Source organism: Macaca fascicularis, chromosome 2 (genome assembly GCF_037993035.2).
Source record: "Macaca fascicularis isolate 582-1 chromosome 2, T2T-MFA8v1.1".
In the NCBI taxonomy this organism is placed as follows: domain Eukaryota; kingdom Metazoa; phylum Chordata; class Mammalia; order Primates; family Cercopithecidae; genus Macaca; species Macaca fascicularis.
The window spans coordinates 59077617-59100961 of NC_088376.1; the positions used below are offsets into that span (position 1 = coordinate 59077617).

The following is a 23345-nucleotide window of genomic DNA, read 5'->3' on the forward strand; positions in this document are numbered from 1 at the left end:
TTCGCAGTACATTCTACAATTGCTCAGGGTACAGGACTCAAGGAGGCTGCCCTCAGGCCTACGTTGCCATAATCTTCCACTTCGCTTCCACCTGGATGCCTCCTTGGACAGGGTAGGTCAGGCCCAGTGGCAACTCAAACCTTATCCAGTCCACTCCAATCCTTTCATCCTGCCTCAAGTTTCTTTTTGGCCTAAGGGAAAGGAGAGAAGGAAAGTAATACTTACAAAAGCGAATATTATTCTCCACTCCATGCCTTTATGCTCTAAGCTTTCTCCTTACTATTTTTTTTGGTGTGTGTGGTTATTCTACTCTTTTAATAAAAACATATCTGTTCAAACTGTAAGGTACTTCTAATCATTCAGTCTTTTAGGAAGCATTAGAAAAAAACATACATACTAATGAACAGTGAGTTTAGGCACAGGTTCACATAGTTTGTTTTACTTTCAGGAAATCCAGAACCTCTAGGAAATTCTTAAATTATGAAGAAGTTACATTTAATAAGCTCTTTCCCTCAACTTTGGCTAAATGCGACCATTTATATAGCTACATTTAGAAAACTAAATGTAGAAAACTAAATGATCATGGAGCAGAAATGTAAAATGGTATATTTATTTTAATCTTTACTGAAAAATGATGTTTAGGGGTGGGGTGGCTCACGCCTGTAATCCCAACACTTTGGGATGCCAAGGCAGGTGGATCACCTGAGGTCAAGAGTTCGAGACCACCCTGACCAACATGGTGAAACCCCGTCGTCTCTAATACAAATATAAAAAATTAGCTGGACATGGTGGAGCATGTGCCTGCAATCCCAGCTACTTGGGAGTCAGAGGCAGGAGAATTGCTTGAACCTGGGAGGCAGAGGTTGCAGTGAGTGGCGATGGTGCTATTGCACTCCAGCCTGGGCAATAAGAGTGAAACTCTGTCTCAAAACAAAACCAAAAGAATGATATTTACACAAAGCTCTTAATATAGCTACCTGGTTAAAAAACAAGGTGAATCAATGCTATTGCATATGTCCTTGAGCTGAGAAATTTCTTACTTATGGAGTCATGCTCAGGAAGCAATACTTAAAATCTTAAACTGTAAACTCTTAGCATGCAACGTTTTGATTTTTCCTGTATCTTGCAAATTTCTCAGTGCCACTAAATATATTGTCTACTATTTCTTCTTAAAGAACTAATGTTCATAAAAAGGATTATCATCGTCATCCTCATCTGATTCAAAATCAACCCCTTTTAATAGCTGGCTCTGGGACATGTTTTTGCTGGATGATGTGCTGGACCACTTTTGATCTATGAAGTGGTAGGAAAAATGTCTTCTTCCACGTCTGATTCATCTACCTCAATCACCTCTGAGTAATTCTTAGTGACATTTTGGGAAGGCTGCTATCTTGTAGATTTAAAGGCATCTGTAATAGACATATTTCTAGATGCTGGCACAGTAGTCTTTGAGTTCTTGCTATGAGTAGAAGTCTCCAGAACAATGCCTGCTCTTCCTCTTTGAGACCCTCCTGTGATGCTGAATTCTGTCCTCTTCCTCCTCTTCCACCTCTTCCTCAACCTCTTCCTTTGTTGGTTGCTGCCGAGATGCTAACATCAGAGTCATTAGCCATCTGTTCTGCTAAATCTATACTCATAAGGTCATCAGCACTAAAGGCAGAAGCAGGTTCCTCTGATTGAGATCTGGATGTCATCATTTTCACTAGTATTTTTTTGTCTGTTTTCTCTGAAATGACATACTTCCTCATTTATTTTATCTTCTAGGGCATCAATATGATGCTCTTTAAGAAATTGTTGTGTTTTTTACAACTGGTATGTCACTGATTCCTCAGTGGCATCTTTCTCCTCCTTGTCCACAAATTCTTGTACTGCTTCACCCATCCCTCTTTCTGTTAGCAGTGAGAGTAGCACATTCTTCTCTGCAGTTTGAAAATATTGTTTTACAAGATCTTCTACCCTTAAAGTTGTTCCTTCTGAAGAAGATTTTGTGGTAAGTTTCCTAAAGTTGATCTCTTCTCCTGTTTTTTCCTTTTGTTCTCTATGCCTGAAAAATGGATAATGTCTTTTGGATTAGCTACCAGATCCACAAATTTCTGACTAAGGCGAAGAACGTTGAAATGTTCAAAACCTCCACTGTAGTCCACTCACAGTGGTATAAAAGGCTTCTCTGGCTAGCGAGAATTACCCAGATGTTCCCGTTTAGCATTTGCAAGCATTTCTTCAATCTTCGCCACACAGAAGCTTTGTATGGTTTGGGTTACTTTACGATTATCTGGGTTAAAAAATGTCTGGATGATTAGCCAGAACAACATCCTTCATGAAAAACTACTGCACTGTGTGAAGAGGAATTTTCTGCATATTCGTTTTCCTCCCTTTATTACACAGAAAACCAACATGTTTCTTTACAGCTTCTCCTGGGGAAAGAGAAGTAACCACTAAGCTTCCAGGTTGTAAGGTATAAAACAGTTGTTGTTCTTTTTTTTTTTTTTTTTTTTTTTAGATGGAGTTTCACTTCAGTTGTCCAGGCTAGAGTGCAATGGTGTGATCTCAGCATCTCAGCTCACTGCAACCTTTACCTCCCAGGTTCAAGTGAGTCTCCTGCTTCAACCTTCCAAGTAGCTGGGATTACAGGCATGCAGTACCACACCCCGATAATTTTGTATTTTTAGTAGAGACGGGGTTTTACCATGTTGGTTAGGCTGGTCTCGAACTCCCGACCTCATATGATCCACCCACCTTGGCCTGGCAAAGTGCTGGGACTGCAGGAATGAGCCATCGCGCCTGACCTGTTGTTCATTTTTAGTTGGAGCTATTTTACACTCATATGCACGGCCCCAGATAACAAGATCAATGAAGTCATCCAAAAGTTGTTCTGGACTGAAGTTAGTACTTCCATGTTTACTCCTGTAATCACAAATAAGTTAAACCAAGAGTTCTCATCTTCTTTTGATCTCAACATCGTTACTTTCTTATTGACAAACATTCGATAGAGCCTTTCATCTGGAATGGATCCTAAATCATATAGTGCAATCTTTGTGCTTCCTTTCTGAAGCAAAACCAGACTAATGTTTATCTTCTACTTGGACATCGAACGTCCAAAGTGATTTACAAACCCAACACAACTTACAATGTCCAGGGCACAGCGTGCATGGGCCCCCATGGGATCATCATGATTGTCATGAATACTAAACACTGGAATTGAGATGTTGAGATTGCCATCTTGATAGCTCACCCATGGAAACTTACTAAAACCAAAGTCGACTGATTGATCACTGAGAATTTCAAACTGGACAGGACTATCACCCATACAACATTTTCTTAATAACTTGAGGCAGGTATGTAATGTTTTCTTCGAGGGCTTATTTTCATGAAAAAGATCACCACCTAACAAAATAAAATCCACTTCATTTTCCTGGGCAAGTTTTAAAATTTCATCAAGTGTTACACACGTGTCATTTCTTCTGACCGCATCTTTCTGCATAAATCCAAGATCAATATGTATTGCAACTAAGATTTTAAACAAGTTTTTATCATCAAGTACTTCTGCAGGACTCATTTTTATGGTCAGTCAAACTCCTCTGTGACCAAGTTCTTCTCTAAGAATCCCTGGGTCCTGTGCTCAAATGTCAGAAAATTCACTCTATTCCAAATTCTAGAAATTCCCACTCCTGGACTCTTCAAAGCCCCACCCATTGGGACCCGAGGCTGTCTTCTTTCCAGGAAGAAAGAGTGGGATCTGTGAGAAGAAAACAGCACGGTCGGACTTGCCTCTGAGAATCCACAGGGCCATAAACCTGAATTCTGTCCTTACTGTTTTAACAGAAGTTTCTGGAAATCAAACAAAACAAAACATTTCTATTTCAGGTTTCTGGCCCTGCCACTGGCATTTAAGATATCTTGTTGATGTTAAGGGGAGAAACCTAACATCATGTTGAACATTGCTTCAGGATGCTGAAGGTGTGTGTGAGAGGTGGACTAAGGGCAAGTGAAAGGGGGCAAGGTAGACATTAAAGGACGCAAGATAATCCAAGAAAGAAAGAAAGAGAGAGAGAGAGAGAGAAAGGAAGGAAGGAAGGAAGGAAGGAAGGAAGGAAGGAAGGAAGGAAGGATGAACGAACGAACCAGTTGGATATAAAGTTGACAAAGCAGGTTGGAGGTCTTTAAAATCAGTTTGGTGGATTTCAATATTATTCTCGGGTACAAAGTAGCCACTGAAGGATTTTGAGCAAGGGAGAGAGACATATTTAGATTAGATTTCCCTCATCCCATTTTTTAGAGGGAAATACACATGTCAGGTAGGTAGATTGAATAAAATTTTGGTAGAATTAGAAACGGAAAGAACAGATAAGGATTTTAAAGTCAGCTTTTATAACTATACTCAATGAGGTAAAGAAAAATATAATTGCTGTGAATGAAAGATAAGCAATCCCATTGGAATAATGGAAACTATAGAAAATAACCAGATGACAATTCTAGAACTGATTAATACATTATTTGAAAAATTTTAAAAAGTCACTGAATGCACTTACCAGGATGGAGATGACAAAGTGAGCTTGAAGACAGATCAACAGTATTATCTAATCTGAAGAATAAAGAAACAAGAATGAAAAAGGTGAACAGAACTCCAAGTACATGAGGAACGATATTAAAAAACCTAATACATGTGTTATTGGGGTCTTAGGGAGAGGAGAAAGAGAGACTATAAAAATAGTGCCCAAAACTTTCCCAAATTTGGTGAAAGACAGAAATTTACAGATTCAAGAAGCTCAGTAAACCTCAAGCACGTAAATACAAGAGAAGTCTAGGCATATTATTGTCAAACTGATCAAAACCAAAGATAAAGAGAAAACACAGAAAAGAGCCAGCAAACCCAACATATTAAGCCAGGCCTGGTGGGCTCATGCCTGTAATCCCAGCACTTTGAGATCCCGAGGCAGGTGGATTGCTTGAGCTTGGGAGTTTGAGACCAGCCTGGCAACATGGCAAAAACCCATCTCTACAAAACATATAAAAACTAGTCTGGGAGTGGTGGCACGTGTCCCAGCTACTTGGGGTGCTGACTTGGAAGGATCACTTGAGCTTGGCAGTTTGAGGCTGCAGTGAGCCATGTTTGGACCGCTTCCAGCCTGAGTGACAAAGCAAGACCCTGTATCAAAAACCAAAGAAACAAACGAAAACAAAAAAGCAAAACAAAACAACCCCTAAAACCTAACATACTGCATACAAGGCAAAGTGGCTTGACTGATCACAGACTTCTCATCAGAAAATATAGAGGCCAGAAGACAATGAGAAACATTTTTTAAAGTGCTGAAAGGAAAAGAAAAACACCCAGAGGAAATATTCTTCAAGAATGAAGTTGATGGCCGGGCGCGGTGGCTCAAGCCTGTAATCCCAGCACTTTGGGAGGCCGAGACGGGCGGATCACAAGGTCAGGAGATCGAGACCATCCTGGCTAACACGGCGAAACCCCGTCTCTACTAAAAACACAAAAAATTAGCCGGGCGAGGTGGCGGCGCCTGTGGTCCCAGCTACTCGGGAGGCTGAGGCAGGAGAATGGCGGGAACCCGGGAGGCGGAGCTTGCAGTGAGCTGAGATCCCGCCACTGCACTCCAGCCTGGGCGACAGAGCGAGACTCCGTCTCAAAAAAAAAAAAAAAAAAAAAAAAAGAATGAAGTTGAAAAATGATATTTTTAGATAAAGAAGAATTTGTTGCTCTTAGATATGTAATGCTAAGGAAAGTTCTTCAGATTGTGGAAAATGATAATAGATGGAAACTTGTATCTTCAGGAAGAAATAAAGAGCATCAAAACATGGTGAATCTGTGAAAAAATACAAAACAACCCTTTGATTACTCCACACCTACCCAGAAATATTCATCCTCCTACATCTTCTCAGTCCTAGCAAGTGGCTCAGGCCATGATCCTTTGGGACATTCTCAACTCCCCTTATTCTTTTGTATTACTTTTCTTGTACCAATCAACCAGGAAGTCCTATCCTTTCTACTTGCAAAACATATATACACATTGACCACCGGTGTTCACCAGCCTGTTCTAAGCTACCCTCATCTCCACCGACATCATTGCAATAGCTTCCAAATCACCCTCCTTTCTTCTTCCTTTGACTCCCAATGACCTGCCCTCAGCACCGTAGCCAGAGTGATCTTTCGAATATGTAACTCTGATCATTTCACTCCTCTGTCATAGCCTTCTAGAAGCTCTCCATCTCAGCTGGGGGTGGATACATCATCATTTTTATATTTATATTTAAAAATGTATCATGAATCTAGTATTAGATCAGTACAGGTACTATAGTGTACAATAATGTATTGTGTATTTCAAAATAGCTGGAAGAGAAGAATTTCAATGGTTCTAGCATAAAGACAAATATTTAAGGTGATGGATGTCCCACGTACACTGATTTGATCTTTACAGATTAAACGAATATATTAAATTATCACATGTACCCTGAATAGATGTACATCTATTATGCAGCAATGAAATATACATATATCATTTTAAAATGACACATCACTGTGATTTGTATGTATATTTGAGAAGACATTCAAAGGACTGAATGATTTTACTATAATAAAAAAGTTCCATTTTCATTAAGTTATTTATGTAAACAAGATTTCTCACAACACATACCTTTAAAAATGAAAACATAAAGAGAATAGAATTAATGCTTAATCCTACCTGTCTCAGTCTCCCAATAAATAACATTCCTCCATGAACACATGACCTAATTCAGAAAAAATATCGCAGCCCTATACAAGCCATTAAAAGACAGATTTTCAAAAAAATTTATTTTTATGTTAAGCAAAGTTTATCAAAATTTATAAAATCTGCATTTGATCAATTATGTCTGATTATAGTTGTCAAGATGACACAATCCCTAGGATATCTGATAACACTTAATCTTATGGTCATAAAAAATAATTTAAATTCTTATTTATATTAATACTTTCATTGCATCAAAATTATTTGACAGGGTCATCTGTAAGACACTGTCAAGCATACAAATATTACATATTAAAATAAAATTCTGGGTGAGAAATTGACTGGAAAAAATTAGTTCAGGGAGAAAGAGGAAGAACGTTAAATTTCCAGCTGCTAAAGAAGAGCTTGTTCATGAATTTTTAAAATGGATAATGATAGATATCAAATAGCTATGGGATTTAAATTTCACTGGATACACTTAAGATAGTGATGTAACCACTTTATTTAAAAATAATACTATGTACAATATGCTAGATGTTGCATCCTTTGCAACTATGGTCATGCATTCCTTAACAACAGGGTCACTTTCTGAGAAATGCCTCCTTAGACGATTTCATACTTGTGGGAATATCATAGAATGCACTGACACAAACTTAGATGGTATAGCCTATTCCACACCTAGACTATATGGTAGAGCCTATTGATACTAAGCTACAAACCTGTCTAGCATATTGCTGTACTAAATATTGTAGGTAATTATAACACAATGGTAAGTACTTGTGTATCTAAATATAGAAAAGGTAATGGTTGTACTACACCATTATGATAACTATGATGTCACTAGGTTATAAAAATTTTTCAGCACCATTATAATCTTATGGGACCACCTTGGTGTATGCAGTACGTCATCGACTGAAATGTCATCATGTGGCTCGTGACTACTTAATTTATGATGAAAAATGTTGTTTGTATACCTAAAAATGTTGAAGTTAATACTTAGTTTTCCAAATTTTTAAAAGGGAAGCAGAAGCAGAAAGTTTAGATTCTACTGATGCAATGGTTTCTAACCTGGAGAATAAATATTAATACTTATTGAATGTTAATAATGCTAGAAATTGTTCTAAGTGTCACACATATATTGTTAAATGTTTATAATAAAGATATAAGTAGTGTTCTCATTATTCCTGTGTACTATAAAAAATCCCAAAACTTAATGGTAGTGATAAAGCAAACATTATATTTAGCTCACAATTTTGTGGGTTAGGAATTTGGGAGGGTATGAGTTGGTCATTGTAATTTGGGATGTCTTTTGCAGTTGCAGTCAGATGTGGGCCGGGACCGCAGTCATCTAAGGATAGTGCCCAAGCTAACTGTTGTCTGGAAACTCAGCTGGGGCTACTGATCAGAGCACCTGCAAGTGGCTGTCCAGCAAGGCAATGTTAAGGTAATCGGATTCCTTACAGAATGAACATTCCAAGAGTGGTGGGTGAACGCTGCATGGTCTTTCTGACTTAACTGTGAATGTTACATAGTATCAATTCCACCACGTTTTACATCAAAGTAGTATGAAGCTCACCCAGATTCAAGGGGCTGAGAAACAGACCCCAGCTCGCAATGAAAGGAGTAAGTAGATAATTATCTCTATTTTTATAGATGAAGGGAATAAAGCATACTGGATTTAAGAAATTCGTCTAGGATCGCAGAACTGGTACATGATGGAATTAGGATTTGAACCCAAGCAGTCTGACTCCAGAGCAGAGCTCTTAAACACAACAGCCCTGCAAACCAAGGACATTGGGAAGCCCTGTGTCTCCTTGGCTGAATGAACATAGTGCCCTTTCCACAGTTCCATTGCAGAGCCCCCTACTGAAACATCTCCAAGAATATTAAACTGGGGGGATTGTCTCCAGTCTGCACTTTGGGGAGTCTGGTTGCTATGCATTTAATGTTGCCAGAACTCCTCAATGACTCAAGGGATGGGAGCAAAGAGAGAAGTTGAAGAGGCTGTCACCTGCTGGTGCTAACAGTTCCTGAGACCCGACAGTGTCAGATGGGACTGACCCTGCTAGTTGATATCAGCTGCCTCCTTTGATACATGCTTCAGGCTGCACATTAGTTGGTGGTCACAGTTCTAATCCTAGACTATCCTGGACACTGATATCAAACAGCTTTTACCCAAATATGCAAAAGCCCACATAGCTGATAATTGGTTAATATTGATGTTGGTTAATTCACAGCCATAAGGATCCTCAAAGACCTTGACAGACTTTCCAGAAGAGCTAACTGCACTTTCCTATCTCTTTAATAAGACATGCTTCTTTCCTCCTTCCTCTCCTGCTCTTCTCAGGGGCTCTAAGGCCTTGCTATACCTCTATAATTTTTAACCTACGGTCTTGTCATGGAAAGAAAAATTCATGAACCTTCCCAAGTTCTTTACATGCAGCAGACACTGAGACAGTTGATCCAGAAGAGACTTAAGTTGATTGAGGGGGAGGGTACCCGGTGCTTAACGGGTCACTAAACAACTCTGTGATAGACCCCTAGGTGGACCCTGACATCATTATCTCCTAAACTAAAACAGAGTCAGATCCATGGGTGTGTGGGGGTCAACCCCATGCATCTTAACCATAGACCATCAACTTGGCTTTCTTTCTTTTTCCCAAACTAGTTTTCATGTACACTGGACATACACATACACATCCATGGACATACAGGCTCCCACCATTCCCTCCCAGTCTTCTGTTTTTTCACACCAACTTTGGCCTTCGTCTTCCCAATTATCAGGTAATTCTCATGGCTTCCATTTGTCAGAAGTGCTGGGAGGGGCAGTTACTGAATCAGTTATGAGGGCTTACCATTCTCACATTAGGAATGAAAGAGTGCCTGACATACGTTATGTGGTTCACTGACATTCAAAGAAATATAAAATAAATGTAAAATGTTAAGGTTTACACAAGAGAGATAATCTTCCCCTTGCATTGATACTGTTAAACTTATTTGAGGAAATTCAGATGAAAACTTTTAAAACTCCAAAGGGACTCTAATCAGGAATGGCTAATGAGCCTCCAGAAATCTTTTATAACCTAACATGATTATCAAATATAATTTACCAAACCTATATGACCAAAGGTTCAGAGCTGTCATTATTAAATAAAGCAAAAGTCCTAACTTTGCAGAAGAAACAGCCACTGCCAAACTGCAGTATTACAAAGTTGTTGGGAGTTGTTTTTAAAATTTCCATGTTTCAAGATATCACAGGTAGTGGCCACCTTACCTCTTCATTAGGAAAGGTTAGAGATACATTTTCATCCCAAGCCACAGACTGGGCTCAATTACAGCTTTGTGGCAGGATAAGGTTAAGAGAGGTGGAGTGGGCAGGGACGAGGGAGGGAGACAGAAGCAGAAAAATCAATTCAGATTACTTTGATGACAGTGACTTCCAGTCTTCTCTGAAAGACACAAATCTCCACGATGCTGGCAGCCCGGACAGGGGCAGCGGGGAGTCAGATCTCAGAGGAGAACACCAAGTTAAGGAGACAGTCTGGGTTTTCTGTAGCAGGGAAAGACAAATCTCCCAAGAAAGCCTCAGAAAATGCTAAAGACAGCAGCCTTAGCCCTTCAGGGGAAAGCCAGCTCAGGGCGCGTCAACTGGCTCTGCTGCGCGAAGTGGAGATGAACTGGTACTTAAAGCTCTGCGACCTGTCCAGCGAGCACACCACCGCTTGCACCACGGGCATGCCGCACAGGTAAGCTGCCCCTGCTCTGCGCGGGCTTTGGGAGACGCCATTCGAAGGTGCTCTGGAGAGCACTTTGATTTCTTTTCCTGTGCAGCTGGAAATCTTAACGGCTCTAATTGCCTTGGAGATGATTGGCACTTCAGAATGTGTAACCACAAGGAGCAGGATCTTGGTGCAAATGGCAAATAATGTTCCCTGCATGGTTATTCAGAAAAGACCCCTTACAGGGAGGCAGTGGATGCTTAGGAGCTGACCGCACAGAAGAGCATTATGATTTTTCTTAAGTAAAAATCAGAGGAGTTCAGAGATGGTAGGAAAATGCTCCCTTCCAAAATGACTGCAAAAAAGAGTTTGTAATCTTTCAGCATTTCCTTTACTCTGAGAACTTGGGGATGAGGGAAGCACATTTGTTTTGCCTGTTTGAAAGTGTGTAGTTGAGTAGTGTGAACTTGTTGAATGAGGGGTCCGGCTGGCTATAGGGATGCAGAATGGGAGATACTGACCAGCAATATAGGGATCTGAGTCCCGTGTCGAAGACAGATAACATCAGGAGAAAAAGGTACCTTTTAAAAAAGAGATAAATGTAAGGCAAATCTCTATGGGTTTTCTTTCTGTTCTTTTCTCAGCCTCAGCTTCAAATAAAGCAGAAGAAGAATAATTTCACAAATCCCAGTGTTCCAAGGCAAAACGTACTGAGTAAAAAGTGTCTGGCGTCCTGAAATTTAAGGATGCTTATTTTCTATAATTTGTGCAAAAAATCTCTTAGGAATTAGAGATAATTTTGGAAGAAAAAGTGCTGTGAAAATAAAGCCTAGAATAGCTATCTCATTAAATGGTAATAAAAATTCATTTGAGATGAAAAATGGTTCCAATTACTTGATCAAAGTATGGAAAACTCCTTTTGTAGTGACTGTATGGTAGCACTGAAATTCTGCAATGCAGCCTGTATCAAAGCATCCAGTGGACTCTGAGCTGCCTTTCTGTCTATATTTCTAATTCCAAGAGACACTACAGAAAAACTTAGTAATTGAATTAACTTGTGCATATAGACTAAAAACTTGTACCATATACTTTAAAACTCCTCAACTAACTTTCATTTTCTCTTTCTCAAGGCAGCAATAAATCGATATTTTAAAACCTAAACTATTATTCAAAAATCAACGTTTAAAAATTAGCACAAAATAAAGCTTCTGGAAATGTTCTGTGAAATATATTTGGTATTCATGGCCAGAGTGGTTTGTCTGAAGCTCTTGTATATGCTGTTGGGCTCACATTTGGGGTACATGGGAGGAAGACCCAAGGAGAATAGTCTCATTTAAAGAAAGTTTGAATGAGCTTGTTAGTGTTGGGGTGTATCTCGTTACATATCTCATATTTCAAACTATTAGATATCTCACATCTACAAATCTTAAAGCTATTATTAAAGAGCCTCTAGGAAAAAGAGTTAAGTGGCAAAGGAAAGCATTGAAAATGGTTTTCTTCCATAACATTTTCCTTGACTTACAATACACCAGAAATTTCCTTTAAAGAGTCTAATACAAGACCACAGAATTCTTTATTATCTGACATTCGAACAACATTTAACAAGTCAGAGTGGCTTATTAGTTAACGTAACCAAGTTTAGCAAGAAACTTTTGGGGAAAAGCAAATATCTGCTCTTTTCTGCTTCACTTAAGCAATAATATTTTGTTCTGTAATCAGAAAAGACTGGATTAGACATGATCCAGAATTAATGTCTCCTATGATAATCTGTGGGGCAGTGTTATTCATCACTGATTGACAATAGCATTGTGTTTGCCTTGTTTAGTGAAAGGGTTGAAAAAGAGTGAAGGTATGTCTCACATCATCAAAAATTAAAAATGTCCCATCCTTCTTTATTATTGCAGCATGATTATTTCCAGGAAGAAACAAGTATGTGTAGTTGGAACTAACTCTATTTTTAAATTAAATATATTTATTACAGAGTTCAATGTTTGCATAGCTCAGGAAACTAAGGCAGTTTTTCTCATCGCCAGCAACTTTTTACCTCTCAAATGTTGGAACTGCATTCCTCTATTGAGTCCTTGAGATTCCTGGACAGTGACAATGTCTGATGGTGCAATCTCTTCCAATTTCAATGTAAGCGATAGAGTGTGCAATCCCCCAAGTCACCCAAATTTTTCTTTCATTCATAAATGTCAGTCGTTGAGAAGTCACAGAAAATTTTCTTGGACTTCCAATTGTTCTTTCTTCCAATAGCATGGCCCGCGAGTGATATCTCCATTAGAAACTTGTACATAGAAGATAAATGTGATTAACTTATAAAATATTAACAACTTTATCCACCTGTGAAACATTACTTATGAGACAGAATATGAAACGTATTGAAGAGTCCTTGAAGACATGACACATTTGCTATTGGCAATAATTCTGTGGGTCTTCGGTTAATGTTCATCAGTAAGGAATGGCTAGTGAACTCAAACTTGTTTCCTTTCTTGGAAGATGGAATAAAAATATTTTACATCAGGTTAATTCTAGTTCCTGAGGAATTTGAGGATTGCTTTATGTCCAGATTCTATGGTAACTTATATTTGAAACAAAGGGTATTACTAAATGATTGGAAGAAAGCCTTAGAGGTGGGGGAGATTCAGCAGTCCTGGTATATTTAAGAAGTAAAATTGCAGGCAGCAGGATAGGGAATGCACATTAGGTTTGTGGTAAGTAGATCTGACTCCTTTTCTGGGCTGTATTTACATATGACTATATAGTGAAACAATCTAATATACTTTGCTTAATACAGATTTATTGTTCATCTCAGAGTTGACTGATAACTCTGTGATACTGATGTTTTTAAGGTGACAGTTCATGGCCCTGCACACCGAGGGAGGATGGGGCAGGGGCCAGAGTTCTGAAGTTGAAGGCAAAGGATTGGCTTTTCTTCTTACTGCTTGTGTAACTGTGGGCATGTTTTTTAAAAAAATTATTGTTTTTGAATAACATTTTTTTTCTACTTACAAAAGTAACATCTGAACTTTGTACTAGAGTTTGAAAACAGAAGAATATAAAGCAGAAAAGGCCACCATTGTTAATATTTTGGCATGCTTTCCCCAACATTTTGAATTTGGATTATGGGTAAAAGTCAGAATATGATCATATCATTCCTTTTTTCACTTAGTATTATGACAATCTATTTTATTGTCTTAAAAACAATTTAACATTTTCTAAGGACTACATCTTATGACCATATTATTGCTTAGCCATTCTTCTTTTAGATACTATTTATCATTATTAGATATAATATTACAATAATTATCTTTGTATCATTTTAACCATATTTCTGCTTACTTTCTTAGGCTCTATTTCTTTTTTTTTTTTCTTTTCTTTTTTTTTTTTGAGATGGAGTCTCACTCTGTCGCCCAGGCTGGAGTGCAGTGGTGCGAACTCAACTCACTGCAACCTCTGCCTCCCGGGTTCAAGTGATTCTCCTGCCTCAGACTCCCAAGTAGCTAGGATTACAGGTGGGTGCCACCACGCCCAGCTAATTTTTGTATTTTTAGTAGAGTTGGGGTTTCACCATGTTGGCCAGGCTGGTCTTGAACCCCTGACCTCAAGTGATCTGCCCCCCTTGGCCTCCCAAAGAGTTGGGTTACAGGCGTGAGCCACCGCGCCTGGCTGAGGCTCTATTTCTAGAAGTTCAATTAATGGATGAATGTATTATATATATGTATAGATAAACATATACATCTACACATATACATAGATATGCAAATATATATATTTATTCTTAATAAATATTATCCAATTGCTTTCTGGAAACATTTTTCTCATTATACCTTCTCACTATCAATATTCAAGAATGCCTATCTCACTGCTTTCTCTGTACTACATAATGTTTACATGGAATCTTTAACACTGAGTTTTTTTTTTTTTTTTTTTTTTTTTTTTTTTTGAGACGGAGTCTGGCTCTGTCACCCAGGCTGGAGTGCAGTGGCCGGATCTCAGCTCACTGCAAGCTCCGCCCCCCGGGTTTACGCCGTTCTCCTGCCTCAGCCTCCCGAGTAGCTGGGACCACAGGCGCCGCCACCTCGCCCGGCTAGTTTTTTTTTTTTTTTGTATTTTTTAGTAGAGACGGGGTTTCACCGTGTTAGCCGGGATCGTCTCTCGATCTCCTGGCCTCGTGATTCGCCCGCCTCGGCCTCCCAAAGTGCTGGGATTACAGGCTTGAGCCACCGCGCCGGGCCAACACTGAGTTTTATAGCTCAACAAATTGTTGGGTTATTTAATGAACTTTTCCAGGTCTCAATTTCTTTGACTGCAAAAGGGGACCAATACCATTGTAAAGAACTGTTGTAGGCCAGGCATGGTGGCTCATGCCTGTAATACCAGCACTTTGGGAGGCCAAGGCAGGCAGATCGCAAGGTCAGGAGTTCAAGACCAGCCGGGCCAACCTTGTCTCTACTAAAAATACAAAAATTAGCTGGGTGTGGTGGTTGATGCCTGAGGTCCCAGATGTTCAGGAGGCTGAGGCAGAAGAATTGCTTGAACCCCGCAGGCAGAGGTTGCAGTGAACCGAGATTGCTCCACTGTACTCCAGCCTGGGCAACAGAGCAAGACTCCATCTGGGAAAAAAAAAAAAAACTGTTGCAAAACTTAAATGAGATAATGTGCAGTGATTTGAAAGAGTAATGTGCTTTGTTTTCACACTCTGTAAAATAGGGCTTGAGATATAACCCATACTGTACATGGTACATTTAAACCCTATGAAGAAAATTAAGGATGGATGATTCCAAAAATCCCCAACAAAAGTGTATACTTCACCTAGCACCAAGAGCACCTAGCATCCTGCTGTGCTCAATTAATATTTTATAAGAGACCTTTGTGTGTCCTCACCAAAAGCTTTTTAAGGATTCGTAGGATACCATCCTGCTGAGGAAAAGTGATTTGGAAATAGTATACAAAGAGCTTTTAAACACTATCTGTATTCACATTTCAAATGATAGTTGACTGAACCTATTAAATTAGAGTTACTAGGAACATTTAATAGGGCAAAGTGACATGTGAGTGAAAATTTAGCTATAGCATTTTAATACTGATTTTTACCACCTTAATGAATGTTTCTTATTATCTAGGACAGTAGTTATACTGAGACTCGCTCCTAATATTTTCTCTCTCTGCTCTCAAAACTGCTTGACTTCCAAGAAAGTGTTTACTCACACTTGCTTCTAGAAGGCCAGATGTGGTTCTGTGTGAGAAAAGGCAGTTAGTTTTCCAGGTGAGTTTGGTAGACTTGGTTCCTGCCAACAGGCAGCAGGAGATCCAAGAGCTTAGAAGCCTTTGGCTGAGTTTATGAAAGAATCTGAATTGATGCAAGAAGTTTATGCAAGAAGATATTCTTGTTAAGAATCAAGCTGGAGGTCAGTGAGTAAACATTCGACAGCCATTGATTGAGATTCTTGTTTGTACAAGGCCTTGTAGGTGACACAAAGATGAAATTTGAAAAGATTCTAGTTGCTTGCAGCCTAGGAGTAATTGGATATGGACTTGGAAGATGTGCAGGATTTGAGCAGGAGGAGATGGGGAGGGGAAGGCAATCCATGCATAGGGAAGAGTGAGCAGAGGTGCAGATAAAGGGGGCAGGAAGTGAAGATAGAGAGCTGCTTCTGTTCACGAGGCTACTGACAGCATCCTTCAAAGTTTCTTGCAGGCTGGATCTGGGAGTGTGGCCAGGAGAACAGGAGGAGAGGAGGCCATTTGACTACTTTGGAGACTGGGGAGTTGGGTAGAGGGGAGGCATAGAGGACAGGCAGTATGTGCAGGCCAGTCTCAAGAAGAGGCAATGCCGAGGAGGAGAGAGGATGATGGTTGAAGTCTGTAGTAGAGTCTGGGGGGAAATTTGTAGGAGAAAGCTGATCTGTGGATGTTTTTAGGCAGAGGGGAGGAGTCCAGGGGAGAGAGAATGTGTGTAATGCAAAGAATAGAGCAAAATCGTCCTCAGATCCCCAAGGAGGGGGAGCCTCTTGGGTATCAAATGCAGGTATTAGCTTTGGCAAAGTGAAGTGTAGTTGGGCCTGGTGATGAAAATGAAGCTCTGGAGTCTGGTGGCCAGCAGACTGCATCTCAGCAGTACCACTTACTAGCCTGGAGGCTCTGGGTAAGCCCCTTGCCTGAGAGAAGCAGTTGGTTTTGGTTGAGGCCACAGATCCTGGAGCTAGGCTTCTGGGTTCAAGCCCTGGCTCTACCACTTACCAGCTATGTGATTTAGTCTTCTCAGCTATAACAAGTGGGTAATGATGGCAGTAATACCTTAGGGTTGTTATAGGAGCTCAAATGACTTAAGTAAGTAAAGCTCACAGAACAGCAGTGGGCACATACAGTAGTAAATATGATATTATACAAAGGTCTTAACATCATTCCTGACGCATGATCTATGCCCTTGCTATTATCATGAGACTGTTATTGGAGATGCCAAAACTAGGGATGCCTCTCTTTTCTGGAGTGTGCTCACACTGATTCTGTAAATGGGCATAAAAATATCTAGCTCATAAGACTGCTATAAGGATCCCATGAAATGATGTAAATCATCTGGTGTAGATTAGACACTCAACCAATTTTGGTGCTCCTCTCTGCCACTTTCCTCCTTTTCCACATTCCTGGAACATAGTGGACAGCATCAGTAAGATGGTATCTGGGATGGAGTATGGAAGGATGGAAGTGAGCTACAATGGAATAACTCTAAATTATTCAAACCAATATTTTTTTTCCTAGAAAAGGCTATTAATTCATTTTTTGTTGTTGTTGAAGAGAAAGCTCTTCCTTTTCTAAAAGATATCTATTTCTTAGAGCAGACACATTCTCCCTAAGGCTGTAATTCATGTCATATTTGTATGAGCAGTCACATAGAAGTATTTTTTCAGAGATATTGGAATATGAGGACATTTTTATGTAGTTTACTGTGATTTTAGTTATATGCTAGAAAGATTGCCTCCTAGCTCATCATTCTGTTGTTTTGCATGTTAGAGAAAATCTTGGACCACTGAATGATTGGGCTAGGAGTGGAAGGGTGAACATCAACAGGACAGGATTTAGGTAGCCAGAGAAAGTTACAGTGTCCCAGCAGCAGCCTCTGGGGAGTGTTGGAGTTGCCATGGTCACTAAAGATGGTGATGATGTCCTTTGACTTGGGCATGAGGCTGCCATTACCCTGTGTAACTGCACCACCAGGGTGATGAGTTGGAAGTGGACATCCCTGGACAGGCATATCACTTCACAGGAGCAGCCAAATGCACAGGGGTTTGTTCAGTCTGCAACCCTGTGACTGCTTTTTTGGTTATCTTGACAAAACTGAGCCAAACTAAAGGAAATCTAAATCTTCGTTTAGCGTGTGTGTGTGTGTGTGCGCGCGCGCCTGGTTTCTTCTGAATGACTGTGGACACCTAGAAGGCAGTGCCTCTATCTTGGTCTTCTGACTTGCCCATAGGGTTCTTTCCTAACTGGCCATTGGTAAATTAGATAGAGCGTAAGCTCTGGGTCCTCTTTCTCTGAGATCTCTCTGCCATTCCAGGGAATGGGCTCATGTAACAGTAGGAAAATCTGTTGAGGCGGCCGGGAGTCATGATTCAAATCCCATTTTGTAGTGTGGTCAAAGTAAGGTTTTCAAAGTTCTCCGGAACTCAGTGCCTCCTCTGTAAAATAATGAGACTAGACGAGATGATCCCTTGAGCTTTGTCCAGCTTTGAGCCTGCGGGGTATAATGACATAAACCTGACCAAAGGGGCACACTGTGTTGTTTATAGAGACAGTGCAATTGAAGTATCTCTGAAAGGAAAACTTCTCTTTGATTTTCAGAGTGTGTTATTTTAGTGATTGGTTGATTACTGACAGATGTTTAATTTTTAAAAAAGTGTTCTTTAGTAGAAGGAGACAGAGTAACACAAATACCCACAATTTGTAGTATCCTTGTTTATGAAATGTCTTCTTGTGCATTATCTCATTTGCCTTCACACAACGTAGAGCCGGTGTTCTCCTACTTTCCTGTGAGGCAATTTACCTCATAAAGGTGACATGCATGATCATCTAGGGCCAGATCCCAGGTCTCCTGGTTCCTTGTCTGGCTTCTTTACATGCTTTCAATGTTTCCCAAACTATGGCACTCTAATTGTGCCAGAGATGATTTTTGGGGGCATGTGGAAATTAAATCTTTCAATGGGTTGATAATTCATTTTCATGACTATTAGGAAGAAATGTATAACATACACCTAAAATCTATGAATTCATGGCTATTATAGCAGGGCACAAGGATAAGTTTTAAAATACATGAGGCAATTTATAGGAAAACATTCACTAACAATGAGTAGTGGTGGAATTCAGATCTGACAAAAATCCTCAAGATGATACACAAAGGACTATTTCTTTCATCTCCTTCATAATTATTAAACATTTATAAAGCATCATGCTGTCTTCCAGGGGCTTTTTATAGTCATTCTGTTTAATCCATACAATAACCTCATAGTCTTGTTACAACCCATATCCTTCAGTGAAGGAGAGTGTGGTTCTGCCTATTCATTTTCTGTCAATTTTTGATTTTTTTTCTTCTTTTCCCATTAAGGGGATGAAATATTCCTTGAGCTACCTCCCTGCTGAATATGCTCAAGTATGTTCCAGGTTATCTCTTTGAGCCTTTGTTATTCTACTCCATATCCAAGGTCAACCTTTCTAGTTCTGTCTCTATGTACTGAATACTCTGCTTCTCTGGGGTGTGGTGATATCATACCATGAGTTTAAATTTAGCCTTAGCTATACAGCTTAGTTGTATTTTATACAGCTTGGCTTGTTAAGTTTTCACATTTACTTTTCACGTTATTGTGCAGTTGTGGTATTAGCCAGTTAGAGACGTTGTGCCTCTTGCATCCTCTGTAAGTCGCCATGGATATATAAGCTGGGGACACATTAATATAAATTCTGATGTCAGACTGACTTAGGTCTAAATTCAACCCCTTACAATCTATGTGACCTGGAACCTCAGTCTTCTCACCAGTAAAATCAGAATAGCAGGGTTACATATTCGTAGAGTTGAGAAGATTAAATGAGATAATATCCATAAAAGTTTTAGCATAGTGCTGAGTGCATAGGAAGGGGCCTTCAGCAAAAGCCATAATTGCTATTTCCCTTTGAAGTGCCATCAGGCCCTCTGTTATTTTGCCTCCCTGATCTTCCTTTAGCTAAGAGTCCCTCTATGAGTTCTTAAGCTTGGGAAAATTCTCCAAGCCTTAGCAAATGGTCTTGACATGCTGCTTCCCTCCTTGCTTCAGTTAGAACCTTGTTCTTCTAAGATTTTCATTCATACCCTGGTTTAAAATCTTTTCTGATTAACATGGATCAAACACCTTGTCTGTCTCACATTTCCTCTCTCCATGCACAGTGGATCCATCTCTTGTCTCTCGAATAGAAAGGCCTAGATTTAAATCCTAGCTCTGTTTCTGGCAGGTTGTGTGGATTTTAGCAAAACACCTCTCCTCTCCAAGCCTTGATTTTGTCATCTATATGGTAGAAATGAAAACATCTATGTTATCCATCTTCTAGGATTTTAAAGATTAGATCCAAAGTATATGTGAAAATACTCTGTATGTTATAAACCACCATCTATGTGTTCGTTATTATTTTTATTACCTTCTGCACTGGACATGGGCTCTAAGTCAGCTTAGAACACGGCTTAAGAGCGTGGTCACCCCTAATCTGTTTTTCTAGTAAACATAGGGGTAGATACAGCCATGCTTCATTCCTTGACCTTAAACAAGCCTTCCTGGGTGAGCTGACCAAAGTCCATGACATCTCTCTTCTTTTCCTAATATCAACAACTGTTTATTGATTATTTATTATATAGCTAGCACGTTCCTTAGATATTCCATTGATTCCTTCCCAGTGATCCATGTGCATGTGATGCCTATTTTTATGATCTCCACTTTGTGGAAGGAAATTGAGCCTTAAAAATGATCCTGCCCAACGTTAGCTGGTTAAGTATGTGTTAAAGCTAGTACTTGAATCTGGAGAATCAGGCTGCAGACTGCAGATGCACATCTTAGCTCAACAGAATGTCTCCCCCCTCGTTTGGGTTGATTATAGATCACTACAAAGATGCCACTTTAGTAATTTCACTTTTCACCTTCACTTTCTACCACACCATAAGGTTCTGTAACTCAAGATGTGGCAGTCATGTCTTCCCCTCCCTTTTGAAGTCTTTGCTTCTTGCCCTGCACCTGTCTATCAAAAGGCTGGGAGGCTGAAACGTTGGAAAGTCACTTGGGTGGATAGCAAAGTGTTGTGTCATAGGGTGAACTACGGATTTTTATATTTCCTCAGGCTTTTCTCCCACAGGAGCTGTTTCCATCGAAAGATCTGTGTAAGTGCAGAGGCCTGAGGAGGCACCCAAGTGGCATCCCTTATAAGATAAATTTAATTCAATTTCAGAATTTGAGTTTAAGTCAGTCTTTGGCCACCTCCTTCTCATCCTAGCTCTGAGAGCTAGACAGCAATAGCTGCCCGGGTCTTTCAAATTGTAGACTGTGGTTGTCACTGAATGGCATGTGCTAATTTCCTGCCAGGGATTTTTGCCATTCTATTGTGTGTTTTTGCTGCATGGGAGGAGGAAACAACACAGTTTTGAGGAGCACTTACTCATATTTCTTTGGAGATGGCAGTTGAAACACAGCTTTCCCCAACAGCCTCCCCAGGTATGTGAAATGTCATCAGGTGTCAGTTTTAGAGAAATACCTCCATTCCATGGCAAGAGAAATTAGGAACTTTTTGTGCATTGGTACACACATTGTGACCTAATTTCAAACAGAAACTTGCCAAATATTTCTTCAGTCTCCAAAAAATTAAACTAGGCTTCCCGCCAGATATCTGGCTCTGGTTTCCAATCCAGGAACGGCTCCCAAATGCTTATTGTGGATAGGTTGTAGGTGAATGCCTTCTACAAAATAAAGTGCATTGTTTTTATTAAAGGTAACCCTAGCTGCAAAATCCTGAAACCTCAATACCTTGAAATCAGAAAGTTTATTTCAAGCTGGGTACAGTGGTGGCTCACAATGGTAGTCCTAGCTACTCAGGAAGCAGATACGGGAGGATTACTTGAGACCAGGAGTTTGAGACCAGCCTGGACAGCACAGTGACACCTTGTTTCAAAAAAGAGAAAGTTTGTTTCTTACTTATGTAGGTCCAATCAGGGGTGGGAAGGGTCCAGTCAGGTGGGTCTTGGGCTGATGAAAAGTCTATCATCTTCATCTTTTGTTTTCTAAGCTGGCCCATAGTTGAGCATTGACATGGATCAAGAGAGGAGTATGGAAGGAGTAGGTGGAGGGCCCATGTTGTGGGCCAGGCCTGCAAGTGGTACCTGCAGGCAGAGGCAACGTTGACTGAAATTCAGCCACATGACCACATTCAACTGCAAGGGAGGCTGGGAACTGTAGTTATAAATGTATGCCTTGGAAGGAAAAGTGGGCATGGTGAATCCCAGGTCCATTTCTGCCACAGAGCTGTGTTTGAAACAGGGTTACGGAGCTTCTAAGGTAGAGTTTGGCTATTTTCCATAACATGGAGAGACCAAGGCATTCCTTTACTTTCAATGTTATTCCCCTTGTTCAAACTGGACCCCTTGACCTGACCTTTCCTGAGCCACATGGTAGGTCAATCTCTTCTGGCTTCTTTGTTTGGATCTCAACTTTCCTGTTTCACTGAGAAGGCCGATGACACTTCAGAGACCTGTAGATGGTCATCTGATATCCACCTGGCAGTGGAACACTGATGAAGTAAGCAGCCTTCCTTATGTCAGTCTATGAGCATCAGCTCTCATTTTGAACCTGTCAGAGTTTTCCTCATTGCCCTGAGACTCACTTATGACTGGATGAGGCTCTCGGCAGCTCATGTTTTATTCCTCCTCCATTCCATTGTGAGATGGAGTTGCTGCAAGGCCATCCCTTTCCATGGTAACAGCCACAGACTCTGGTGCTACAGACATGGTCTGATGTCTCAGGAGGCAGGATCAGGCACATGGAAACAAGGCTCAGGGAGCGCTTGTGGAGAGTCAGGAGAGCTCACTAATTCAGTCTGTTATTTCAGAACAGATAAAGTGCATGTTTTTAAGAGGAGCTTCTACAACACTGTGTTCATTTAAACAATATAATCATTACACAGGTTTTTCCATAATGTACTTCCAGGATTCATAACAACAGACAAGATAATCACTTTGCTCCCAGAAGCAGGAGACAGCGTGGTTTTGAATATAATGTTGTTAAATAAAATTGCATATCCTCAATGATATTCTGGCATTCTTCTCTGAATCACTATCCTCAATCAAGGTATATATACATTTTTGTGCAGAATTAATGAGGAATTTGGAGAATAATAGGTTAAGAAAATATGGTTTGTATACAAGAGACTTTTTATTACAAATATCTCCCATGTGAACTATTTCCTTAAAAAAACAAAGCCTAAGGTACATTTCGTAGCTTAATCTTTATATTTAATTTGATTACAGCAATGGACATTAAGTATGAAACAAGCTGTCCAAAGGGCTGTTGAATTATTTAATTACCTCTGGGATTAAGGAGGTGAGAGTCAGCACAAACAATTCTACAAGTGGGATGTGTTAGAAAGGTCAGCTCTTTCTGTCTCCAAGCTTAGTAATTTGAACGATGTGACTATCCAAACACCAGTTGCTGTTGAGCAAAATATTAAATGCTTAAATCTGTTTGCAATATTTTACATTCCAGATGGTCATTTATCCAAAAGAAGTACTGAATGTGTTTTAAAAGTATTTTCAGTTAAATGAATTTTCAATGAAGTTAACATTCAGAATTAGTTTTTTAAAAAGGAAAAAATATACTTACATTTAAGGACATTCTTTCATTACCAT

The 23345-nt window shown here is 39.9% G+C and overlaps 1 protein-coding gene and 1 pseudogene across 2 annotated transcripts in view; one reads left to right on the plus strand and one right to left on the minus strand.

The window, feature by feature from the left end:
* The window catches only part of KCNAB1 (potassium voltage-gated channel subfamily A regulatory beta subunit 1), a 498217-nt gene that overhangs the window by 68504 nt on the left and 406368 nt on the right, over positions 1-23345 (plus strand). The window contains exon 2 of one of the 2 annotated variants that reach the window (XM_045386728.3): positions 8035-8163. In XM_045386728.3, coding sequence (XP_045242663.1) covers positions 8156-8163 — 8 coding nt within the window. In that variant the 5' untranslated portion in view covers positions 8035-8155. Of the gene's footprint in view, positions 1-8034; positions 8164-10147; positions 10466-23345 lie in introns of those variants that run through there. The other variant, XM_005546175.5, reaches the window with a different exon arrangement.
* On the minus strand, positions 1144-3556 carry LOC102124538 (double-strand break repair protein MRE11-like; annotated as a pseudogene).